Source organism: Pleurodeles waltl, chromosome 5 (genome assembly GCF_031143425.1).
Source record: "Pleurodeles waltl isolate 20211129_DDA chromosome 5, aPleWal1.hap1.20221129, whole genome shotgun sequence".
Taxonomy (NCBI): Eukaryota; Metazoa; Chordata; class Amphibia; order Caudata; family Salamandridae; genus Pleurodeles; species Pleurodeles waltl.
Genome location: NC_090444.1, coordinates 1,674,386,777 through 1,674,414,529, shown reverse-complemented (window position 1 = coordinate 1,674,414,529; position 27,753 = coordinate 1,674,386,777). Strand labels below are relative to the sequence as shown.

At 42.7% G+C, this 27,753-nt stretch overlaps 1 protein-coding gene across 1 annotated transcript in view; it reads right to left on the bottom strand.

The window, feature by feature from the left end:
- Nucleotides 1-27,753, bottom strand: part of TDRD15 (tudor domain containing 15) — a 219,260-nt gene that overhangs the window by 83,340 nt on the left and 108,167 nt on the right. Inside the window, exon 2 of the mRNA XM_069236007.1 lies at nt 406-6,527. Coding sequence (XP_069092108.1) covers nt 421-6,522 — 6,102 coding nt within the window. The 5' untranslated portion in view covers nt 6,523-6,527 and the 3' untranslated portion in view covers nt 406-420. The remainder of the gene's footprint in view (nt 1-405; nt 6,528-27,753) is intronic.

The following is a 27,753-nucleotide window of genomic DNA, read 5'->3' as shown; positions in this document are numbered from 1 at the left end:
TCTTCACCATTACTGCACTGAAATTCCATGCCATACAGGCTGCACTGGTTACGTTTTGGTCAAGTCTCTTACATTAAATATGTACTTCCGGTGCCTTTCGCTCCAACAGAAGAAAAAAAAAAACTATGGGTTTGCCAATTAGTTCTGAAGGACACTGATCTTGGGTTTGTGGGGTGGATGGGTAGCGCACATCATTCTCTGCACCTAGGGAAAACCACGCACTGGAGTTCAAATAATAACTAAATGGTAATAGTATTATATATCAGATTTTAGTAAGTCTGAAATTGGTGTAAGGCTGTAACAAAATGACAAACTTGGAAAATTAAGCTCTTGATTATTTGTTGATGCCTGAATAACATCACACTCTAAAATGCATGCAAATATATTAAGAAAATGATCACTTACAATATGAATATTCGATTACCAAACTTCTCCACTCGCCTTTTGTGTTCTATTTGTTCTGGTAATTACTTTAGAAGCTGCAGACAAGCCACGTAAGGTAGAAGTAGAAGCTTGAGCTGGGTCTTGAATTCTTTCTTTATTTGACTGCTGAGGGCAATTAACTCTTTTACCATCTTTTTTACTGTTGTATGTATTACTTTCATCTCTTAGATTCACAACATTTAAAGCGGTGCTACTATGTTTCAGATTGTCCAGACGAGAATTCTCTGAAAAGGTAGTCTTGGAAGTTCCAGGTTTAATATCTGAAAGTCTTAAAGCATTATTTTTTGCCCAAGTCATCTTAAATGGCTTTCTAGAGTTACCACTGGGTTTTGTGCTAAGAGGTGCATCAAAATCAGGGGTCTTTCGTTTTGACCGGACAGCATGGCCAGCAGCTATAAGATCATCTGCTAAATTGCTTCGTTCATGCGAAATATCCACATCCAGTGTAAGGCCATGCTGGTAATTCTTAAATTGTATCTGAAGTTCTTTTTCATTCAAGTAATTCTGAAAGTAATGGATTGCTTTTTCTGTCCATTTTTCTAAATTAACAGGGACTACTTCACTTAAAGTGCATGGATAGGCTAGTCTTGGTAAACAAGAAATATTTTCTGGAATCATTCTTAATTTATCCATGTCCTTTGGCGGTACTTGAAAAGAACATCCAAAGTCGATAAATGTTAGTAACACAAAGTCAGCGGAAACATCAGACACCTCTGCTCTGCACCACTGTTCTTTCAAGTCACACTTCATTAAGCAGTGAGAACCAGGAGTGACTTGTTCCAATGGTAATGTTGGCAAGTTATCTGGTAAGTCATACAGTAGCACACACAACTCAGTCATGATGTCAAATGAGTCTTCCAACTGAACAAAGAAATTGAAAGGGTCTGTGGCTGCACATGCAAATCCAAGGTATGATTTACCGCTGCTGCGTGTAATCCATGGAATAGAATGAACGGATTGTACTGGAACTGAAGGAGAGTCCTCCAAGTTGAGTGGTTCATTTTTCACTGTAGGACATGGAGCCACACCTGAATACTGCATAAGTAGTACGTCACCTACCAGAATCTCAACTTCCCACGTAGAAATGGCTTTCAAGTATCGCAGAAAAAGGATTTTCAAGACTTGAGAGGTTAATGAGTTCATTATAGATTTGAAGAAACGCCTTTCAGTTTTTTTAAGCCATACCCATTTGCAAGCAACTGTTTGTTTAGGTATGCTTTTCAGATTCCCGTTTAATTTCTTTGCATTAGACATGGGCACTTTTTCAGTTCTACCATTATCAACAAACACAACTAACATCATCTTCTCTTCAGAGAATATTTCCTTCACTTCAGCCCTAAACCATTTAAGGCTTTTTTCAGATTTTGTCAAACACATGATTCCATCTTTGATACTTCCTACAGGCAGTGAATTTTCTGTTAAATTTGCTGCATTATCAATTAGCCCAGACAAGTGTGTTGATTGGTTTTCTCTTGCGAGTAATGTTACATAGAAAGTGCCACAATCTGAAATGCTGCTCAATTTTACTTTTTCTAACTGCCCAGAAGGTACAGCTTGATTTGGAATATAGCAGACATTAGCTTGTTCAACACCAAGCACCTGTATATTTGCTTTGTCACATACATCAGGCAAAGTGGCTGTGTTGACTTTGGGGGATTGCTTTAGCACAGACATACTTAAGCTTTGTTCTTTGGTCTTGCTTAATAGGATGTTCTCTGGCACAAGGACCTCTTGGAAGGGCAGAAATTTCTCACCAACAGTCATGTCACAATTTATGTTAACTTCCCACCCATGTTCATACTCCTGAACAAAATTAAAACGAACAGGTTCACTGCTGATAAGTAATTCTTTGAAATTGTTTGGGACATTAGCCATAAAAGCAGCTCCATCAGGCTTGGCAAACCTAATTCCAGTAAGAAATGCTGGGTGTGCAAGTCTTGGAGTGGTTAGGAATTTTACTGGAAGGTTGTACAATTTTGATCGACATAAAACTGATGAATTGCCATAGTCTATAAACTCTACATCAAACATTTCACCTGACTTCACCTGTTTAACAACTGCTCTATATAAAGCAGAATCTTTTTCATACTCTGCCATGACAAGATCACCTGCCTTGAACGTTTCTTCCTTAGAATGAATCAGACTGAGAGACTGAGAATTAAGCTCTTCTGCGATCTGTACAATAAAATGTTCATCCTCCGCAAGATGGATGTAGAAATTTGATGGACTATTTACGTGAGACACATAGCCCAACACCTCAGAATTTGATTTAATATTTGGCTTAGGAAGATTAGTATATTGTGGCTGTAAGGAATTCCTACATTCTTGCTGAGACTTACCAAATTTCCTTGATGTCACCATGCTTGTGGTTGAAACAAACTGCGTTCTAAAATCACTGGAATGACTGTCTGGTGTTTTATTGAAAGAACCATTAAAACTATCTGTGCCTGTGCTCAGACTCAGAAGATTACTTGTATATTGACTACCTTCGCTTTTGATTTCATCTTTATTTTGAAAAGTGTCTGTATTTTTGGACCCCTCACTTTCACAATCCATTCCTACATACCCTGGAATGTGACTACCATGTTTTATTTTAGTAATTACATTACTATTGGCTTTCTCTTGCACTTCTGCACAATAAGCCAAATGCATCTTCATCAGTTCTTTAACTTTTTTATTTATCTTTAGACATCCATCATAAAGTTCCAAAGACAGTCGCCCATCCATTTCCCTAGATATGATAACTGCCTTCAGAATCTTCCCCAAACAGTTTTCTTCAAACCACTTCACTACTTCTACAGGAGGCAAAGTATCTGTGAGACCAGAGAGGTAACACTTCAAAGCTTGCATAGGTGTGAATATTAAATCTGTGGCTTCTTCTGGAATAGGCACTACTTCCTGTCTTTCTACTACTTGCTTGTTTCCAAAGTCTACAAAGTATACCATTAAATGTGACGATGATTGCATTGGGCATGCAATTGCTCTGTAAAAGTTACCATCTTCAAAATACTTTGCTATACAGAGTCTTAAACTGCTGTCTCTAGAAGGAACAACTGAGTTGCCAATCTGTGCAACCCTACTCATCAAAGCATCTATAGTTTCACTGTTTCTAACAAGTTGACAGTAAAATTTTGTTGGGCTGTATATGTGAGTTATATACATTTCCTCTTCACTTCCTATTTTAATGTTAAATGAGGAGTACATAAAAGTAAAAGGTGAAATAGAAGGTGAAAGTGGTTTTGAATAATCAAACAAATGAGCATAGCCTTTATCTATGAGAAACTGTTTTGCACTATGAGAAGGAGTCTCTAAATCAACCACATTGCATAGGATGTTAGGCCTCACAAGCATTAGGGAGTAAACTGTGCACTTCAGTGAACCACTACTTGCTGAATCAAGGAAACATCTGAAGCCTGCACATGCCTCTTTAGTCCAATTCACTGGATCTGCATTTAAGGGCTCTACTAGATTATAAAGGCTGCATCGGAATGCCTGACCTTCCAGAATGAGAAAATCAGGGGTGATGCTTTTCAGGTCTTCAACTTTAACTCTTTCTTGGAAACCATAATCTATAAAAATTACATCTACTTCTTTTGTTGAGATTTGTTGAATTACAGATGCTCTGTACCACTTTCCATCCACCAAACGCTTAGCAACACAGGCCATCTTTCCAACTTCATATGGCTCTCCTTGAACACTGTAGTGAATTTGTATTTGCGTCATTAAGCTTACCAATGCCTCAGATTGAGCCTGTAATTGGCACCAAAACCCTCCTGGTGAGCACATGTTAGAACAAATAACTTCAATAACCGATCCGGGTTTAAAAACATGTTGATCATAATGGCATGTGAGTTCTTTATCTCTTAAAGTAATCATCTTTTTCGAAAAAATATTTCCTGAACTGGAAGGAGTAGAAAATGTTTTTTCTGATACACCAATTTCTTTTAACAATACACTTTGTTGTTTAGTCTTTGTGCTCATTTGACCGATTTGGATTGATGTGTTCTTTGTGAGTTTCACTCCTTTTAAGTCTGATACAGGCATGCTTCCTGCTTTGGGCAGAGGAGAACAATCTGGAGTGGACTCCCAATACTCAGCATATCCAGCCTGAACCATCAGTGTAACAACATTTGGTTCCTCAGAAGTGTTTGTAAGGTGGAGGTCTACAACATACTTTTCAGTTTGTTTTCCAAGTACGTGAACCAAGAGTGGTTTTCCAAATACTGCATTTTTAAAGAAGTCAGTTGCACTCTTTACCCACACTTCTTCAAGAGAGAATGCATGGGCAAGTGTGCAGCACATAGCCACTGCCGGGAAGTCATGAAATTCTGTAAACAGCTTTTTCACATGACCATCAGGGACGGTTTCAGTGTTGCCAAAATCTAAAAAGTAAACTGTAATTTCCATATCATGCACTTCAGATATAACAGCTCGGTAAAAGTTCATGTCCTTGCTATATCGTGCACAACAGAGCATGCCAGGCTGTGGATTTTCAAGAAGCATGTCACAATCTTCGCACATGGCATACTTTTCCCCAATATTTTTGACCATTTTTAAATATGCAGCCTCCTGATCATCAATTCGAACCCAAAAGTTAGAGGGATTTAGTACATACTGAACATAAGCTATATACACAGAATCTATTTTCATGTTCATTCTGGGATACCCCACTTGTAAATCCAATTCATTTTTATTTAAGTCTCTCTCAATTTCTTGAGGAGCAATAACCTCCACTTCAGAAGGTTTCTCATGACATATTTTTTTTGCTTCCTCATTAGAGAAGATTTTATAGGGAGATTTAGGGGACCGCAATCGGGGCAACTTATTTTCATGCTGACCTGGAGAAGGAATTAGTAGGTTTTTATTGTGTAAAGTAACATGATATAAATGTTCTTCCTTACAATACTTGTCTACATGTACTAAAATAGTTTGCCCTAATAAAGCACGTTTAAATTCGCCAATTTGGAAAATCCTGTGATTTTCGTTTTGCAAAGATAGACAAGATAAAGCACATGGAAATGACATCATTGGAAGTAAACGAAATTCTGGCTCAAGCTTGTGGACAGACTTGGAAGGCACTGCTTCACTGTACCCAAAGTCCATAAACCACACTTTCAATTTATCATCAGAAAGGAGCTGTTGTATAACTCCTCTGTGCCACTGTCCATCTTTCCGCTTGGCAGCACACAACAATCCAAAATGGTCACACACAGCTTCTTTACTAATGGCTTCATAATGTAAGAACATAGCTGATGTTAAATGTTCTAGCTCTTGAATCCAAGGTGAAATTCGGCAGTGAAATTGAAGTGGGCTAACAGCAGCAGTTATCTTGACTTTCTCTGTCGTGTCTACAGAGAGACAAGGTCGCAAATGATCCACAATTTGTTGAAAGGTTGGAATAGTCTCTATGTAATCTGCTTGAATGTGTTTCTGTTGAAGTAAATCTGGTATTTGCTTTTGGATGGACCCAATTGGAAAGTCCTTCAATATCTCTACAATAAGAATAAATGTATCTCTATCAACATACTGTGCTAAACTCAATTTGACTAAATCATCAATGACTTTTGGTACTTCAAGGAGGACAACTTGACTGGGTAAAATAGCTTGGACATGGCCTTTCAAGTGTATTCCTAGGAGTGATGAAAAATAATTTATAGCCTTTGAGCTCCATTTTTCCTCCGGTGGAAGTATGTTGGAAAAAATACCACAAACTATTTTTGGAGGCAGCTGGAAAATTTCACCACACGCAGATGCAATGTGGGTAATATCAGCTTTCAAAACACTTCCAGTATCTATGAGGAAAACCTCATACATTTCTCCTTTTTTTTCCACAATTCTTCCTCTGTGCCATTCCATAGAATTTTTATCTTCCACTAAGCAAAAGTCGCCAATCACAACATTGTCTTTTACCTTGGGAACATTCTGTAGCTCTTTCTGTAATATGTGGTAGTCAAATTCAAATTCAGCATTGTATTGGCCCTGAAATTCAACTAACACCTCCTTTGGTTTGCACTCAATTACAGATATCTTAAGGTCCATATCTAATGGAAATTGTGGCAGCAGAGGTATGGAATCCATGAAGTCTGCAAGACAAAACAAACAAAAAAGTTAATGTTCGAAAGACTTTAGCCATGAAATATAAACTACAAAGATGAGCACCAATGCTAAAAGATATCAGAGCAAGTTACTCAGATAAGCATCTCTGATGTTATTTTTTAAATCTATTGTCTATGAACTGTGCTCTTCTTAGGGGCAGTTAACCTGTGTTTTTACATTTAACACATCTGAAATCAGGAGGATTCCAAATGTCAAATTCAAATATGTACCCCAACTTGTTACAAAATAAACTTCCATCCTAACATGACCCATGGCTAAATGGTGGGTACTTGTACTGTAAAAGAAAACCAGAGTTAGAACGTTAAGCAAAAAATACTCCTACTAGACAAGGCTTTGCCATCCTTATCTTTCGCCGACACATGATGTTCCAGTGCAATGTGTGGATATCCAGAAACATGTTTGTACCCCTTTCTGTATGTCGGGCTCACCTGGTTCATTTTTTCACTGTGTTCAAGGACTCAAAGGTGCAGACGTCTGTTGCTGTGACATGTCACAAATCGGTTACAAAAGACAACTGTAGCTTTTACCCTAATAAGGTGAAGCTTTTGCTTTGCTCAAGCAGAATGAATAATTTGATCTAGAAAATATGAGGTACTTCTATAGTGGTGTGACATCACTGCTTTGTATGCACAACATGTCCAGTATTACCAAAGCCAAGCAGCCACAGAACTCTGGCTCGGTCTTTAACTTTTTTGGCACATTATCTGTGAAGTTAGGACCCAACTCCCAGAAGACGCAGTTTAACTATGACCTAGTATGTAGAAAGGTGGGCGAAATTGCCACAATAATTTGGACTCTGTACTCTAGGGCTATCACAACAAATCCCACAAACTCTTTAAAAAAAAGAAGAAAAAAAAAGTAAGAATTAACTTCTTAACAGTGACTGCTGCAATTTCAGCCCTGTGCTAGGCTGACTAGTCAATGTCCCGTAATGTATAATAATGCACAACAGCCCTTCTCAAACCCATCGTAAGAGGCAGTACAACACTCTACACTACCTGTTAAAGGACATCGGTCAAGGCTATGAATTTCTATATTCCTGCTATTTGCCCAAATATAGAACCCAATTTTGTCCATATTGCTTACCTTTACAAAGTGTGTCTGAACTACAAGCTAAACTGACAATGCATTCACAGCCTTTATGTAAAAGAACAAAAATAGGTTAGCTGGGTTTGATTCCTAAATTGGAAAACTTTGGATGCCCTAACATACACAAATTAGATAATCTTGTTTGTTCAATGGTGGTAATACATTAATTCAAATTACTTTGCACTGTTTGGAAAAGAGGACATTTGAGACTGAACACAAGTTTGATAATACGGTCCCACTATCTTTTAAAGTGGGCACTGTGCCAAACGTAATCCAGAACGAACCTGTTTTAAATTTCTCTCTATGTAGATTATTTGACCTATTTTGAGTCAGCTATTCTAGACTCTGATAGACCTAAATTGAGGGATGCTTTAGCATCTGCTGCATTAAGGTTGTGGGTGTCACAATTAATCAGTAAATGCTAAACTCGAGCTCCCAGCATAGTGGATTCGACATGGCCTCCTGTGTACGAGGCATACGGACTGTACATTGTTCTCAAATTACCTCACCCTAGTCAATTTGCAACACTTTCAGCAAATCTCCAATTACCTAGTAAACAGAAAAAGCTTAATAATTAGACTAAAACGTAAAAAAGTGTTGGAGTTGATGAAACTAAAGATTCAACTTCAGAAAGGCTTTGTTAGAAAGACACCACTAATACACCAAATAAGGTGTTATGTTTGATACTCCAACAATTAAAAACTTAGTAATCTGTCAAGCAGGATATGGGCCATCAACTTGCCTCTTAGGAAGTTTGTAGTAATTGCAGAGGATTTTCACTTGTATCAATCGCAGTTTATTAAACCAGAGTGGCTCCAACAATGATATATGCGGTAGGGTTTTCAATGAAGCAAAGGTATTGGGTGTTTGAACAAAAAATAATAAATTATATTTAAAAATCCATGGCTTTCTATTGATGTTAGCTTACTGGATAGTCCAAGCTACAAAAAATCTCATTGCTTGCTACAGACGATTAAGATAAAGCCCAAATAAATCAGGTAGGTTTCACTAAATGCATTTAAAGATGATACAATCAATCGTAAAGAAACTAGAATAGTTTATTGTAAACAGAAAAGCGTAGGCCTTTCTTAGTCAGTATCAGATAACTGCATACTGATAGGGCAACAGCAGCTAGTATAAAAGTTACCTCTTGGAGAAAGTACACCGTTTTTATTTCTTTGTAGCTTTCGAACTGCACAGTGAGTGCTACAAACCTATTTAAACTGAAGTTAAGACTAAAGCAAGATGCATTATTAAAGGCTATAGTTGTGCGAAAAGGATTTCATTAAAAAGAAAGCTGGTATACCCAGACTGTCTCTGAGGAAAATACCAGCTGAGGAAGGTAACTAACTAGATACAACACTTTGTTGTATAAATACGAGTTTACCAAACACTTTAAAATCTTAAAATGAAAACTTCCCAAATAATGTACAGTACAGTAATATTTCAATACATATTAACTAGCCTTTAAACGAAACTGCTTTAAAAAGGTGCAGCATTTTTATGCAATTCGAGTTTGTAATTGTTTTTTATATTATATTTTGTGAAAAATTAAGATAGCAATCCTTACAGGTGCACCTTACAGGACCCTGATGCAATAACTTTCGGATAACCGGACAAAGAAAAGTTGACCAAGTCGTCCGGTATTCAGTGAAATATCAAAATATGTTGTCCGCCACACTGTATTCGGAGGCGTTCAGAAATGAAAAAGAAGCACAGCGTCCCATTGTCAATTAACAGCTGAACTGAACTGCCAATGGAAAACCAGCATAGTTTATCAGTACTATTAAAAGAAACCGGGGACGTGGCCAAGGCGTTAAGATGGCGGACACACTTTTATAGTGCTCCGGACCCCTCCGTCATCTGCCTTTAATCCACCCAAAATCCTCCCTTGTGGACGACGTCCTCCTGCCAGGAGGACCTCGCAGCTCTCCCTTCCCGGGACGTACAGCGAAGACGGGAGCCCAGACCCGGCAGAGGAGCTCAGCGGAGCCCGAGAGATTCGCGGCCCGGAATTGGCCGCGAGGCGAGGCCGAAGATATCCAGAACGCCGGCCCCGGGGTGGCACTGATTTCGCGGGGGCTGCTTTGCGGGCGAAGATGGGAGTCGCTTCCTGCCCTTCTTCCTCTTCCCACCCTCCCCAGAGGACGAAGAACCGGGCCACATCCCGGATCGAGGGAGGCCGGGGCCCACCGCTGAAGATGGCAGCCGAGACGGGTGACGGGGCAGGAAAGGCTCGATAGGATGGCCAGCCCTGGTCGCAGCCGCTGAATTGGAACACCGGAGGCGGTGTGCGCAGAGAGAGGAGCGACTCGCCGCTGGAGCAGCCTCGGTCAGAGGTATCGGAGTTGGGGCCCCTTGAGATCAGGAACGTGGCACAGACTCTCATGGGAGGGGGGCCCTTTCCTCGGTGGCGGGCCCTTCCTCCGCCCACCTCCACCCTCCCCTCTTTTCTTCCCCCCAGGGGTGACGGGGGAGAGAACGCCTGGTGCCTGGTGGGGCCAAAGGATGAGACATATCGTGGGTTGCTGACCCCCCCCTCTCCGCTTCTCCTTCCTTACAACCCCCCCCCCCCCCCCCATGGCAGTCACGCACTTCCCGAGCCGGGGCCAGGGCTGCGGCTGGGGCGCAGAAACTGCGCTGTATTGGAAAGACATTTGGACACCCCCTGGTGAATGGTTGGAGGGAGGGAGGGAGGGGTTGGTGGCCCTTGAAGACACATTAAACCGTGGCCTGGTACTGACTGATTTCGCCCTGGGCCCAGGCGGTGAACTGCTATAGGCGAACAGGTGGAGGGGCCGAGGACCCGGCATAGACTGCTGCTGCGGTAATAGACAACCGGGGGCCTACACCGCACCCAGAGAGGGGCCCGGCTGAACTCCGATCCAGACGCCGGCAAAGAGGCACAGTAGGACCACGGGCAAGGACAAGACAATGCGACAATCGACAGCCCAAACGCGCATAGAACAATTCGCCACAAACGAGCTGGGCCCCGAACAGAGGCCCGCACTCCGGGCGAAAAAGAAGATCAACCGACGGCATCTGGAGATTTAGAGACGATTCTTTGAGCCATCCATACGTCCCAGGCCAAGGTGGGAGAGGTCAGGGAGGAGGTGTCTCTAATCCGACAGGACCTTCGCCACGGCTGGTATTACGGAGGCAGAGACCAGGATATCCGTGGTGGAAGATGAAATGAGGGCCCTCAAGGTGCAAGTATCCACACTCACATGCCGAACGTCAGAGCCATACCGAAGGGCTTAAGAAGCAGAGAATAGGTCAAGATGCAACAATCTCAGGGTGGTTGGGCTTCCGGAGGCCACGGCGTCTCTTGCCACGTTCTTGGAGGAGTGGTTCCGCTCCTGGTGGACCATCTCACCCCATGGTTTGCCATCGAGCGAGCCCACAGAGCTCTACAGATGAAGCCTCTGCCAGGGTCTCCGCCGAGACCAGTGATACTCCGCCTTTTTAACTTTAAAGGCAGAGACATGATCCTACAAGAGGCCTGCTCTAGAGACCTCCTTTGCAATGGGGTTAAAGTCCTCCTCTTTCCCGACTACACACGGGATGTACAACAATTGCGGCACTCATTTCTTGAAGTCAAACAAAAATTGAGAGCAATGGATATTTAATATCGTCTACTGTTCCCCGCGAAACTGCGAGGGGTCCATGGGAACAAAACCTACTTCTTTGAGCAACTGACCGCGGCATGGACATGGCTGATGGAGGAAATGCCGCTCAGACCAACTGGTGAGCAATCTGGTTAGTCACAGAGTGGGATCAAAGCCAACAACCAGCCGAACCGACTAACTACTAAGGGACACCGCACATGGTCGAGGAGGCGCAGGGGAGGCCGTGGTTCCTGCTCGAACTCCCCACTATTGGCCACATCTGATAAATCGAAGGACCACCGGCCACCACAGAGACTTGTAGAGGACGAGAGAGATTCGGAGCAGCGGAGCCCGTCCCGACCTGGGGCTGATTCATCAGGGACCACAGATTTATCATGCAGCCCGTCAATATAACTTGATACCCAGAGAGAGGCCTCCGGGGGGGGGAAGGGATTTAGGCTACATTGAAGTATTAATGTTATAGATAAATAACCATCATTAAGTGCTTTTACTGCAGTGATCTGTCGACATGGAGGGGTCCACCACTGCTCAATTAGGTACAGTTACCGTTACCATCTCGCCAGGTTAAAGGGCACGATGTTCATGGGTAAGGGTGACAGATGCTTCTGGGGGGAAGAGTATGGGGTGGGGTGAGAGTTGGGGGGGTAGGAATGTTAAGTTCTATAGTAGGGGGTGCGATACTGTTCAATGTCAAGTTGACATGCTTGTTGGTTTTGGGTTTTTGTTAAAGTACAAGACAAACAACAGACAGACCTAAATGTCACAATAAAGCTCTCAAATCTACACATGGGAAATAGGAAGGGAGACACCTCAAACCCAGAGCAACTGCACCCGAGGGGCAGAGCCAAGACAGTTACTTACACAGATCTCGATAAACCCAGTACAGGCCATCTCATGGAATGTCAATGGACTCTTAGATAAATTCAAACGCACTGCAGTGTTTACCTTCATACATAGATATCGACCCAAATTCCTCCTACGGCGAGAAATGCACTTTGCCAGGGAACAATGCCCCTTCCTGGCGCAAAGAGGGTTTGACAGGGTCTATCATGCAGGGTTCATGCGAGGCTCAGGAGGTGTTGCAATTCTCCTACACCGCTCTTTTCCTTTGAAGGTGGTGCAGATCTGGAAAGATAATCAGGGCCAGTTTGTGGCCATTACTGGTAGAGTGGAAGGGGTGACGATCAACATAGTCAGTGTGCATGTTACCCAACGATACAACGGGGGAACCACCAAGGAGCCGACTCAGCTTCTCCTGGGCCTACCTCCGGGGCTCACTATGCTGGGGGGTGACTTCAACGCAGTCCCAGACCCAACCTTAGACTTAGACTTAGAGGGCCCAATAACCACTCACAGACGCAAAATGGCGACAGGCCTTGCAAACTGGTTGATGGCGACGGGGCTCTGTGAAGCATGGCGGCTATGGCACCCGAGACATAGGCAATTCACCCACACCTCGGCGGCACATCGTTCACAATCTCAAATTGATCCCTGCTGCCTAGCACAGACTGCAGCGTCCTAACCAACATTGAGATTCTAGCAAGAGGCATATCTGACCATGCACCACTCCGCTTTGTTATAGGCCATACCCGACAGGCGAACCGCCCCACGTGGAGGCTAAACACCTGGTATTTGCAAGACGAAGAGTTTGTAGGGCAACTGCAACAGGCACAACTCGACTATTTTTGCCTTAATGACGGATCAGTGCCCTCTCATGGCACCTTATGGGCCGCAGGTAAGGCTTTACTGAGAGGGTCAGCCAAGGGCCTAATAGAGAGAGAGCGCCAAAAAGCCCATGATATTGAATCACTGGAGAAACGGGCGGCAGAGCTCGAGCATGTACAGGAGAAAGAACCCAGTGAGAAAGGGGCACGACAGCTATCCCTAATACGTGAGGAAATCAGAGACCTATCCCAAGAAGCAGCGAAGGCCCTCTGGCGAGCGAGTACAGCGAGAATATATGGGTGGGGGGACAAAACAAGGAAATTACTCCACTGGCTGGTTTCCCACCACAGGGCCTCGGGCATTATTTCCGAAATTTGGGATGGAGACCATGGTAAGGTTGAGAGTCACCAAGACATAGCAGAGGCCTTTGCCTGATACTACAAAGCGTTATATAGGGCCTCAGAATCAGTGGATCCGGTCCATGCTCGTAGGCTATTAGATGGCATTTCCCTGCCCGACTGCCCCCTTCAGAGGTACAGATCCTGGAAGAACCTCTGAGTGAGGAAGAAATAAATGGAGCTATCGGGCTGAGAGCTGGGAAGACCCCGGGCCCAGACGGTTTACCATCAGAATACTACAAGGAGTATAGGAAAGAACTGGTACCCCATTTGATGGCCCTTTTCATAGAAGTGGAACAACGAGAGTGTTTTCTGAAAGGACTAGATTAAGCCACCATAGTGATGATCCCCAAATCCCAACCACCATCACTGCACTGTGCAGACTATAGACCGATCTCGCTGATCAACTGCGAGGTAAAAATCCTTGCCAACATTCTTGCAACGTGCCTGAAAAGAGTCCTACCGCAACTGATCCATTCAGACCAATGCGGATGCATGACAACCCGAAGCACCAGTCATTGTATCCGTCGCCTTCATGTGGCTCTTGATGAGAGACATAGGCTGCCCTGGGATTTAGCACTGCTCTTTATTGACTTTGAGAAGGCCTTTGACTCGGTGGAACGGAACTTCCTCTTCTTGGTGCTTCAAGGGGCGCGCTGCGGACAGAGGTTCTGCCGCCTAGTCAGAGCGCTGTATGCAGATCCCTCGGCCCGGGTGCAGGTCAACGGGACCATGTCATCACTTTTTTTTAAGTCAGTAGGGAAACGAGACAGGGTTGTCCACTATCCCCCCTACTTTTCGCTCTAGTTATAGAGCCCCTGGCCCAGATGTTCCGGACAGATCCGGAGTACTGTGGCTGAAAATGGAGGCACACCAAAGAAGATAGAATCGCTGTATATGCGGATGACGTGCTACTCTACATGGGCACACCAAGCATATCGGGCCCAAGCAGCTTCCAAATCCTTAGAAGTTACGTAAAGGCATCAGGCCTGAAAATGAACCCCACCAAGTCAGTGTTGGTTCCCTTGACACCCGTGACTGTTTCGACTGGCAGGACACGATACCCCCTCCGCAGACTAAGTTTTAAATATCTTGGTGTCTGGGTGACCCTCCTACCGGAGCTGACCTGGGCGAAGAACGTGGACTCGTTACTGACACAGATTAAGGCAGACCTGCAAAGATGGCAGACACTGCCGTTGAATATAATGGGTCGTGTTGCCCTGTATAAGATGATTATTTTACCCAGATTATTGTACGCTTTCCAGAACTTCCCCTTTCCAATCACTCATTCGTGGTTTCGGACCTTAGAAGCAGCCACAACACAATTCCTTTGGGGGGAGCCAGACATTGAGTGGCGGCAAAGTACTGTAGGAGAGGAATATATGAGTGAGGCCTGGGGGCGTCCGATCCATACCTATACTATCTGGCGACACAGTTACTGGTAATTCATGATTGGTTTAATGGAGGGTGGTCAGATCCGGCATACCCGGTGGAATTGGGTATTCTGGGTTTCCCAAATATCCTTGACACGCTGTATGACACGCCTCTCCCCCATTGCATGGGCGGGATCACCAGGGCAGTTCTCCAGGCATGGCGGGCGGAGCTACGATACACCCACTGGAACACTATTGTTACTCTGCAGACTCTGCTGTGGAGGGGAGATGGATGAGGGATACCTCTGCATTGGATGGATTTGTAGAATGGGACGTATTGGGGATTTCATTGGTAGGTGATGTGGGAAAAGGAGAAGCACTGAAGTCCTTCCAGGAACTACAGACAGAGTTCCAATTATCCTGAACACAGTTCTTCAGATATCTCCAACTGAGGCATGCCATAGGAACACATCTTTTGAAGAATCTACTGTCGGAATCCAGCCCCCTCGAAGCTAAACTACTAATGGGGAACCTGGGAGGGAAAGGGGTTTCACAGATTTACAAAATGCTAGTTAACAACACACCAGAGGGAACGGATCTGACAAGGACAGGGTGGGAGACATGGGTAGGCACCCTAGACGACTCTGAATGGTCAGAGGCACTAGAGGCCCACCAGAACCCTAGCCATAATCAGCAAAACTGCGCACTGTACAGTTTTACTACTTACACGAAGCATACCTAACACCTGCCACACTCCACCGAGCTGGACTGTGGCCAAATAGCCATTGCCCTTGTTGTAGCAGGGACCACTCAGATTTCTTCCATATGGTCTGGTCATGTCCGACCTTGCAGATCTACTGGGGAAGGGTACTAAATGACTTAAACAAGACATTGGGGACAGGGCTCTAGCACAAGCTACACGTCTTACTTCATCCATCATGTGTGATGGTATTTTTTTTGCAAGCAAATGTTACAGATATATAAAACAAAAACAGGCCACTGCTTTAACATGGAGGGCATTTAATTGCAATAAAAAGTGACAATTTAAGAAACACTAGCCATTGGGTATAATTTTAATTAAACATAATGGTTGCATCCTCTCAGGCATGAGTGCTTAAACAAGGTATAGAAATCCTTTTTAACACATCATAGGGAAATATGATTCTCATTGGCATAAAGAAAAATGACCACCGGCTTTGAATTACTGTACCCAAAGGCATAGTTTAAACACACATGAAGAACTAAAAAATGAAAAAGATATAGAATGGAATGAAGAGACACTGGCAGAATAAAGTATTGGTCCAGCAACTTTGCAATGAAATGCAATTCCTTTTTAGGAAGATGTGCACACGATCATGCTAAGTGTCATCTCTCACAGAGCAAGAGAGCCAATGATCTGACCCATATTATCCATCTGTGGTGGGCAGTCACTCAGCTATTGATCCTCACTTACAGCACTGGACACTACAAGGTAATTTCATAAGTAGAGTTGATCGCTAGTCTATTAATTACATAATACATAAATTCACAAGAGAACGTAAACCAACAGGCCTTTTCATGAATCTCCGTACATTCATCCTTGAACCCTACAGAACTCCTACATTTTTTTTTTTTTTTTGTTCTCTCCTCACAAATATTAGGTACCCTTTGGTGCAGTCAACTGATGTGGAACAATACATAATGAGTAGTAAACTTTGGTGTCCCCACACTTGAGTAAACCAGTATAACAAACGTGAAACCAACATATGATATGATATTTTATTGGGACTGGGTTTTAAGTCCCATTATCATCAATAGCAGCAGCTTGACTTTAATCACTAAAATTGAGAGCACTTCAAAATGGGTAAAAGGGCAATATTAAACGCAAATGAAAGAAAACATCTCACTTTCAAATACAGTAAAATATTCATGCTTAGAAAGCATAGAATCAACTGTTTTCACATCCCAATCATCAGAAACCACCCCAGGTGTTGTTATATAATTCAAAGAAACTTTGAGTACATATGGAATTTGGATCATTTCCGGCGGTCCGAATATATAAAATCAGTGGTTCCTAACCTGTGGTCCGGGGACCCCTGGGGGGTCCACAAAGCCTCCTCAGGGGGTCCACAACTGCTTAGAAAATTAAATAACATTAACAGATTAGGTTCCTAGCTTTCAGTAATGACTCACTGGCGGGTCTCCAGATTCCAATAATGATTCAGTGGGGGTCCCCGGATTTCAGTAATGACGAAGTGGGGGTCCACAGAAGTCTAAAGGATGGGAACCACTGTATTAAATTATACTTTATCCCAAACAATCCCATCAGGAACCAGTATAGCGGAAATGCTCACTAGAGAAGTCTCTGCGGACCTTATAGGAGGACAGGTTAGACTTCTATACATCATCGACCAGTTCAACAGCAGAATGTTCAGGAAGAGAATGACCATGTACCAGCAGAAAGAAAACAATGACAAAACCAATCCAAAGAAGGAAGGCAAACACAGTTAACAGTACCCACAGATAATTCCACGAAAGCATTAGATAGTTTCAAGCCAACTGAATACCTTATGTGCTCTTGATACAGGCGCAGTTGAAGGAGTTTGAAAAATAATCTATGTCGACAAAATATTCAGAAGCAGTTTGTGCAAACACTGGAGCCAGTGTTGGAGAAGGAGAACTTGGAGGTTCATAGTAAACAATTCCATCCATTTGTGAATTTGAGTAATATTGCTCAGAACTTTTGAAATTGTGTGTCGTAGATGTAGAAACAGATACTAAGGAAAGTTTATTTTCCATCCACCCCCTCCCCAAGCTCAGGGAAGTCTCATCACTGTAGGTTAAATTTTGGAGAGACACATCCTGACAAGCAGTGAGAGGGGTTAGGGAACTGCTCAGGAGTCCTTGTGGACTGCTGTGTAGGACTGGCCACATGTGGTTACTTGACATTGTCAACTGAAAAAAAGTGGTTTTCTTTAGAACCAAGCAGCGGTGGTAGAATGAGAGTCTTGGTACAGTGTGTTCCCAGGACTGGAACCTGTGCGCGATATGAACAGCCAAATTCCTTCTTTGCAGCAATCTTTTCACGCACTAGATCCCCAACCTTTGGAAACCAGCTGGTAGACATTGTTGGTGAATCCCTCATTCCCAAGGTGGTGGCATATGCAGATGAGCTTTCATTACAGAACAGTTGTAATTCCTGCAAGACAGTGGCATATTTATGTCAAAAGGTGTGTCTGCCGCCACTGCATGAGGGCCATCAAGATCCAGGACATACACAGGTACCCCCCAAACAGAACCTCACATGGGGTGTGCCCTTGTATTGATCTAATGAAGAGGAAACAATGCCAAAGAATACAGCACTCAGTCTGAGTAATACATTTAGTAATGCACTTCCCAGATATAAAAAAAAAAAGCTGGGAAAAAAAGCAAGGCGTGGAAAAACTGTGCCGCCGCCTTGATAGCACATGAAGCTAAGCACAAAATGGAGTCAATGGTCAAGATGGAGTTGGTGGTCAAATATACATAGCATTACACTCCACTCTTTGACCAGTGACTCTCATAACATATTGGTTTCAAAGTAACACTTTTCGGTCTAAACATAGCTGCTAGGTATGCATTGTATACAGCAACATAGAATTATTATAATACAAATTACAACAAGTATTCCACCTAAAATAGAACGAAGTTGACCAACATTGGGCAGCCAGCTAAATAACCAGTCCCACGACCCTTCATCAATATCTTTCTTCTCTCCCTTCACCAATTCGTGATGGATAGATTTAGAATGATCTGACAGGTTGAAACAACACATTCATTCAAATTCTGAGCAACCATGATCATGCTTCAACAATAAGTAATCAATAGCTGCCATGTTTTGCAAAGCAGCTTTTTAGTGCCTCGTATATCTAGTAATAGCTCTGCCAAAGCAAGAGATGTATTATTCAAATTTTTAACCTTCAAACATGTTAGTTTGTTTTATTTGCTATAGACAGCTAATCCTACTATAGAAAGACCTAGGCTTACATATTCTGATCTAGATAATAGTTGGACTTCAGAGTAACAGTCTTTGCCTATTTGAACTGTTTCCCTTGTGTTTTCAGTATGCAATACAGAGTGAAATGGAAACATAATGAGTCCCAGCCGCGTAAAAGCACACATTCCTCTAGTTATATTTGCAGGAATGTAAGTATATTTGATCTTTCCACAATAACCATCCAACAGGTAATTTGACATGCTTGATGTGACTAGCAGCAGACAATAAAATGTGTACAAATGTAAATAATAGCAAGAATATAGTATTTCTTCATTGACATAGTACTTGCTGTTCCCATGGGATCTCTTGGGGAGATCCTGTTGTTGCTTCAAGGCGCATTGGAGCATCTGAGTACACTTTCCGATTTTGTAAGTGTCACATGTTAAGTTGTAGCAGACATCATCGGCAGTGATCACCTGTGTTAGGTTGTCCCATTTTTCAGTAGTTTCCTGGCAAAACAGACCGCACTCATGTTATGGGAAATGACTGCGTAATGTCACTTTCTTCCACCACCTCATCCTTGTTAGTGGCATTAAATATTTGCAGCAAAAAGCTGACAAGAGTCGGTATGGCAACTAAGCAAGTAGAAATTACATCAACAGTGCTTTTCATATTCGTCCTGCAAAAATCTGATCTGTGGGAGCACAGTTTGTGCTAGGTAGGTTCAGACGTTCTCTGGCTGCTGCAGCAAAGGTGTTGATTGGCGCTGTCGGTCAGTCACTTCAGAGCTGGGGGCTTTCGGACCCTCCCAACCCCACTTCAATGCACCCAAACACAGACAATATTGTGCAGTCAGCACAAAGACACCTTGAAGTATGATCTGTAAAAGAGACAAGTATGGTCATTCTCGTGAATAACATTTATCAGCTTGTACACATTCCCATTTTTCTTGTCCTGGTTTCATGACTAACAGGACATTGTCTTTACCCTTTGCTTTGATTTCTACTGGTCAGGGGCATGATTTGGGTATTCTACCCACACCTAAGCACCAGTATTTTTGTCAATTGAGCCAAAGACTCCTTCCCCACACACTGTAGGAAGGGCTGGGGCAGTCTCCTTTTTAACTATTCCTCCAAACACTGGAATGATGACAATATGAGCAATTCTGTCTCAAGGTTGCTTTATCAAATCGGTGTTAGACCTGGCAGCTTGTTGGCGTGTCTCCCCTGTCTTTTTGCCTTCCGACCTCCTGTTTTTATGGTTTACTGGACTGTTTTTGCTGGTTTGTCACTGCGCACTTTACCGCTGCTGATCAATACTAAAGTGCAAGTGCTCCCTAGGTAATTTGTACTGTTGATTGATTTATTAATAATTGGCATATTTGATTTACTGGTAAGTCCCTAGTATAGTGCATTAAAGGTGCCCAGGGCCTGTAAATCAAATGATACTAGTGGGCCTGCAGCACTGGTTGTGCCACCCACATTAGTAGCCCTGTAAACGTGGCTCAGACCTGCCACTGCAGTGCCTGTGTGCAGTTTTAAACTGCCAATTCGATGTGGACAGACCCAAACCTTCCTTTTTTTTTTTTTTTTTTTTTTTACATGTAAGGAACCCCTAAGGGAGGCCCTAGGTAGCCCCATAGCCAGGGTGTAGTATAATTAAAAGGTAGGCCATGTACTGGTGTGATGTACATGTCCTAACACAAAGGGTTTCACTGTTGCAAGGCCTATCCCTCTCATAGGTTAACAAGAGGGCTGCCTTTAAATCACTTTAAAGCGCAGATTCCCTTTGGGAGCAGATGGACATTTGGAGTTTGGGGTCTCTGAACTCCCAATTTAAAAATACATCTTTTAGTGAAGTTGGTTTTTGGATTGAGAGTTTGAAAATGCCACTTTTAGAAAGTAGGCATTTTCTTGCTTAAACCATTCTGTGACTCTGCCTGTTTGTGGATTCCCCGTTTGTGTGTGACTTCAAGGGCCTGATGACCCCTCACCGACACTGCAACACCAGTGATGCGGCTCTCCGGAGCTCACCGCGATGATCACGACACCCCGCAATTCCAAAGGTACTGTGTGTGGGTCTTCGCGACACCACAGCCGGCCTGAACTGTTGGTTTTGTTGATCACAATGCCTGTGCCACCTGTTCATGCAGGGCAGCTGTTCCTGCTGGTCCCACTAGGGGCCTGTCTTGTATGTACCATTTCCAGTTAATGACTCTTGCTTCTTGTGCATGTCCTACTGGGTGAGTTTTGGGTGAATTAATCACCCACTGCATTATTTGTATCTCGGGTCTCAGAATCACATTACGCCCTATTGTCATTTGCTCAGTATCCACTACAGCACAACAACACAGCAGTAACTGCTTCTGAAAGGGAGTATATCGCTCTCCAGCGTCTGGTAACGTTTTGGTCCAGAAACCCAGGGGCATCCTCCTTCTTCCCTGTTTCTGCCACATACTCTATTTGCATATTGCCCCTGAACGGTTGGTTACATGTAACTCAATGTCTCCCTCCTGTACTGGCCACACGTTTAAAGCATGTTAAATCACCTCCTTTGCCAATTCAAAACGCACATTGCTGGTGTTCTCCTCATTCAAACTCATGTTTCTTTTGAGTCACCTTGTACAAAGGGGCCAAAATCTGACTCAAGTGAGGGATATGCTGTCTCCAAAAGCCAAAAAATCCAATGAATCACTGAGTTTCCCGCTTATTACGGGGTGTGGCAACACCTCCCTATGTCCCCGATTCCAATGAATTCCTAGAAACGTCACATTTTGAGAGGGTCCTCGAGTCTTATCTGGCTTGATCATCCACCCTTTGCTTTGCAAAAGTTCCACAACCCAGCCCAATTGAGTCTGCACTCTTCTCCCTGAATCATCACATCATCAATATGATGAGACACCTGCACCCTATGACAGATACTTTGTTCATGTGACCTGCCACCAGCAGGTGACAGATGGTGGGGCTGTGTACATATCCCATAGGCAATTGTAACAGCTTAAATTGTCTTCCAAGGTGTGAGAAAGTAAACTCCTCCTAGCTCTCAGTGGCCAGTAGTAGTATGGAAAAGAAAGCAATATCAATATCAATGATTGCATACCAGGTCCCTTTATGTTTTTCTATCATTTCAATCAAAGAGATGGTGTCAGGGACTGCAGCAGTCAAAGGGGGTGTATATTTGTTCAATCCTTGATCCCCTATGGTCATTCTATAGCTCCCATTCGGTTTGCGCACAGGCCAGAAAGGACTGTTCAACACAGTGGTGACTGGGGCCACCACACCTGCCTCTATGAAATCCTATATAGTCTTATTTATCTCGTCATGACCTCCCGGGATTCGGTACGGTTTCAAATGAACTACTTTGGTGGCTGAGGGCACCTTCACTGGGGGATATCTTCAGGTGGCCCACCCTCACTGCTGCGGTTGAAATGTATCTGTTCGATTCCAACTGATAACACCCATCCTCCAAACAAAGGCATTCCCTTCAGAATGTAAATTCCAAGAATATACTTTAAGAGGGGCACAATCAAAATAGTGTATTCTCTTTTTGGCGCTCTCCCTATTTTCATTTGAACATTAGTTTGCACAGCGGCGGTTTGCTTTCCACCCAACCCTGTTGTGATGGTGTAGTGCTGACCTGTGAACTTTTTCGGATTTCCATATATTAAAGAGGCCTCCGCTTCGGTGTCCACCAAAGCCTAGACCTTTTGAACATCTTTATTTTTCCAATGAATTTCTAAATCAACATGGTGTCCATTATCTTTGTGAGCCAATTATGTACTGGAGTTTGGCCTATTTCCTAATCTGATTTAAACTGGTCGACCTCTGCCCAAGTCAAATCCGGATATACGCTCTCATATCTGCAATGAGATTCCTTTCCTTCCCCGTTTTCCTCAGTCAACCAGTCAGTATTCAAATCTTCCTCCTCTAATTTTTTTTCTCCCTCGCTTTTCCTTCCACCTGCATCTCTGACTTGCTCCGATTCACTTGTTTGTTATCCTGCTTATTCACCTTTCTGCTCCCCTCCTCTCCGACCAGCCCTTGCTTGCCATATATCTCCCACAGACTCTTGGCATTTATCTGTTCTTTGTTGACACCATCCTTCAGTAATGCCATAAACATATCTCTCCTAGATACTCTATTATCATCAGTACAGCCCTCAGACTTTGAGGCTCTCAGGTTTCATCCATTCTCCCTGCTCTCCCAAGTCACGGACAGCCTCCAGTACATCCTTTAAAGGATTACCTCTCTGATTGATTAACAGGGTCATCATCACTTGTAGATTGGGAGAGCAAAACAAAGTATCTTGTTTCGCACTGAAACGGTCAGCGGTCCATCTAACAGACGGTGAGCATTACCCTGAAAAATGGCAGTTTTCATACCCTCCTTCTTAATTCTCTGCATTACATCTCAATGTATAAAAGGGCTTATTATTTGGCAAGTCTGACTCTGTAGGGTACTTATGATTACACCCTATCACTGCTAACTGCAGTAGGGTGATCTGTTGGTTACCCTGATAACACCTAAAATGCTCCTGTACAGTGGGATCAGTGCTAAGTATAAAAAACTGTGGGGGGCTCTTCTAAATCCAGCATCACTCCATATGCTCCTCTATCAAATAATCACACCATCCATGTAAGCAATGTTTCCCCAGATCTCTGCCTAAATCAGTCTAAGATCTCATTAATTTCCTGTTGAATATAATCCTCCAAAGAGACTGTTTGTCCGTCCTTGAGGGTACTGTGGGCCAGTTTGTATCTTTCGTCTATGTATGAACACCACAAGAATCACTGTCTGCTTTGCCATGATTACCACTGTTTTAAAAAGACTCTTCCCCAGAGTCAGAAAAGTCAGAGGAATCCCAAATATTAGCATCCCAATTATCCTGATTGCAGTCTAGCCCTGCTTTAGCAATGGCTAAATGAACTTTCTTTGTATTAACTCTTGCCCTGTGCTTTTTGTATTTATACTGAGCCACACGCACTGTAGCTCTTTCTGCTACTGTTTGGTAAGTATCAACTTTACCTTTTAGTAATCTATTTTGACATGACAAAATTGTTGAGGTATTTTTGGCTTCCCTACAGCCTTTCTAATTGTTCACATTCTAACTGAACACATTTCTCATGCATTTTCCGATAGGCACATAAAATGACCCAGCCCATCTGCCTAAGATAGATAATTCCCTTCTCTAGCACTTTTTGCAAACAGGTTAATAATTTTGATGGTTCAGCATCTATCATACATGCGTCCCAATTCTCACTCAATCCAGCACTGCAAGCCCACTCATTCGTAAGTACATCATAAGCTGCTTTTTCATACCCTAGATTTTGACTTGCCATCTGGGAAATTGCCTTTGGTAAACATTTATAATCATTTTCTGCAAATCCTACAAGTGACGTCAAGTTGTGTTGCTATTGTTTAAACGTAGAGGAAGCAATTCCAAAGAATGCAGCACTCTTAGTCTGAGTAATACATTTATTAAGGCACTTCCCAGATATCAAATAAAAGCACACAGATGAAAATAGGCATTTAACTCAAATAAAGTAAAACATGTGTACACACAAGAATTAGAGCAGTTAATCACAAACAGATGTCCAATGCATCAACAGTAAAAAAAAAATATATATATATATATATATATATATATATATAAAATGTCACTTACCCAGTGTACATCTGTTCGTGGCATGAGATGCTGCAGATTCACATGCTTTGCACACCCCGCCATCTAGTGTTGGGCTCAGAGTGTTACAAGTTGTTTTTCTTCGAAGAAGTCTTTTCGAGTCACGAGATCGAGGGACTCCTCCCCTTTCGGCTCCATTGCCTATGGGTGTCGACTCCATCTTAGATTGTTTTCCCCGCAGAGGGTGAGGTAGGAGTTGTGTATTATAGTAATAGTGCCCATGCAATGGAGTAAATATGTATATACATAATGTGGTTTAAAGTGATATATTTACAAATGTTCAAGATCAACTTCGAAACTGCTACAGGCTCCCGGGGAGGCGGGTGGGCGCATGTGAATCTGCAGCGTCTCATGCCACGAACAGATGTACACTGGGTAAGTGACATTTTCCGTTCGATGGCATGTGTAGCTGCAGATACACATGCTTTGCATAGACTATTAAGCAGTTATCTCCCCAAAAGCGGTGGCTCAGCCTGTAGGAGTTGAAGTTGTTTGAAATAAAGTTCGTAGTACTGCTTGTCCTACTGTGGCTTGTTGTGTTGTTAACACATCCACGCAGTAATGTTTGGTGAATGTATGAGGCGTAGACCATGTGGCTGCTTTACATATTTCAGTCATTGGAATGTTTCCTAGAAAGGCCATAGTAGCACCTTTCTTCCTAGTTGAATGTGCCTTTGGTGTTATAGGCAGTTCTCTTTTTGCTTTGAGATATTTTGAATACATTTAACTATCCATCTGGCAATGCCTTGTTTGGATATTGGATTCCCCGTATGAGGTTTTTGAAAAGCAACGAACAGTTGTTTTGTTTTTCGTATTTGTTTTGTTCTATCAATGTAGTACATTAAAGCTCTTTTGATGTCTAATGTATGTAGTGCTCTTTCAGCTACAGAATCTGGTTCTGGAAAGAACACTGGTAGTTCTACTGTTTGATTTAAGTGAAACGGTGATATGACTTTTGGTAAGAACTTTGGGTTAGTTCGTTAAACAAATAAAGGGTTCTTGTATGGTAAATGCCTGTATTTCACTTACTCTTCTTAGAGATGTGATGGCAATGAGAAACGCTACTTTCCATGTTAAATATTGGATCTCACATGAGTGCATGGGTTCAAAAGGTGGACCCATGAGTCGTGTTAAGACAATGTTAAGGTTCCACGAAGGAACTGGTGGCGTTCTTGGTGGAATAATTCTCTTTAGGCCCTCCATAAATGCTTTTATGACTGGGATCCTAAATAATGAAGTTGAGTGCGTAATTTGCAGATAAGCTGAAATTGCGGTAAGATGTATTTTAATGGATGAAAAAGCTAGCTTTGACTTTTGTAAATGCAGTAAGTAGCTTACAATGTCTTTAGCAGATGCGTGTAATGGTTGAATTTGATTATTATGGCAATAATAAACAAATCTTTTCCACTTATTTGCATAACAATGTCTTGTGGTTGGTTCCTTGCTTGTTTTATGACCTCCATACATTCCTGTGTAAGGTCTAGATGTCCGAATTCTAAGACTTCAGGAGCCAAATTGCTAGATTCAGTGATGCTGGATTTGGATGCCTGATCTGTTGTTTGTGTTGAGTTAACAGATCTGGTCTGTTTGGAAGCCTGATATGAGGCACTACTGAGAGGTCTAGTAGTGTTGTGTACCAAGGTTGTCTTGCCCAGGTTGGTGCTATTAGTATGAGTTTGAGTTTGTTTTGACTCAATTTGTTTACTAGATACGGAAGGAGTGGGAGAGGGGGAAAAAGCGTATGCAAATATCCCTACCCAGCTCATCCATAACGCATTGCCCTGAGATTGATCTTGTGGGTACCTGGATGCGAAGTTTTGGCATTTTGCATTTTCTTTTGTTGCAAATAGGTCATCATTCAAGCTGATACTATTATATATTAATGGTCAGGCTGATACAAGAAAAAAGCTTTGTAATCAAAGTTCTCTACTTCAATAAAGAAAGCTGCAGATTTATACTTATTGTGTGTAGTGACAGCACCTACTGGATTAGCTGCACACAATATTAAAGTAATAACTTTATATAGACTTCTAATGCTACTGGTTGAACTTGACAATAAACTGGAACACCAGAAGTTATCTTGTGAAGCTTGTCATAAGGTGCCAAGAGTTTTGAAGAAAATTGAGCATTTCTCATTGATGAGGTCAGCATCGTTTCAAATCCAATGCTTTCTTTGATTCACCTGAGAATGTGACAGATACTAAAACCTGAATGTGACATCTTGTTTGGAGAAAAGCATTTGTCTGTTTTAGAGACCTACTACAACTTACTCCTGTAAAAGTAAAGTCTGTTCATATTTAACTGAAGATTAGATTTTCACAACACACGGATGCGCCATATTTAATTGAATACGCCGCATCCCTGTGTTGTCTCCTGCGCTGGTGCTAAATTGAGCTGCCTAGCACCAACACAGGCATCCTTGTACCATCATGCAAAGATGTCTACATTGAGGGGTTTGATTGCTTATGTGTAGGAAGGTGTTTCTTCTGGCACATAAACAATCAATAATGGTGATTTGGCACTTCTGTGTGTGCTGCAAAATGCAGCACACACAGAAGCGCCAAAGCGTAATTTTGAAATGATTGTTTATGTGCAGGAAGAGACACCTTCCCGCACATAAACAATCATGTCTGGCATTTTGCTCTTTCTATGTGTGCTGCAGAACACAAAAAAAGTATTCCTCATCGTTGTGCCTTGCTAATGCCACCCTTGGGCTGGCGTTAGATTTTGGGGGTGCCTCAGTTTTATGAAAACTTGTAAATCTGAGGCAGCATCAAAATGCACATGGTGTTGCTGAGGGGCACCCACAGCAACACCCATTGCATGCCCCTCCCACGCAAAAAGCTGTGTGTGAAAAGGCTGTATTTACAAGGTGGCGTTAAGCCACAAAAAGTGGCTTAACTCCACCTTGTAAGTAAGGCGCAGTGCTTAACGCCACCGGAGCGTCACAAAAAGTGGCGCTTCGGTGGCACTAGGGGCTCATAAATATGCCCCTCTGTTTTAAAGAATCTCTGACATGAAGAGACTCAAAATTCATTGGAAGTATTGGCAATGTAAAAATTTTCAATAAAAGGAACTTGTGAAAAATAAGCTTCAAGCTTTTGACATGTAGTATGGAAACATTCTAGAGGGCATTAGAGTAGGAGTTCTGACAGAGGAGGGAAAACTGATGATGGAAAGTTGACGTATGAAGAAAATGTTTTTCTCTAATAAGGCGGCAGCAGAGCTAATGTATAACTTTTGTAAAGTAGGGAAAGGCCGCCCTTGGTTTAAATTTATATTGTTCCACCATTGAAGCGAGGTGTATGTTTGGCGGTTTATCAACACTAGATCTAGAAGTTGACCCTGTGCCTGTGACCATTGTGATGCTAGGCACTGTTGTAAGGGCCGCATGTGCAACC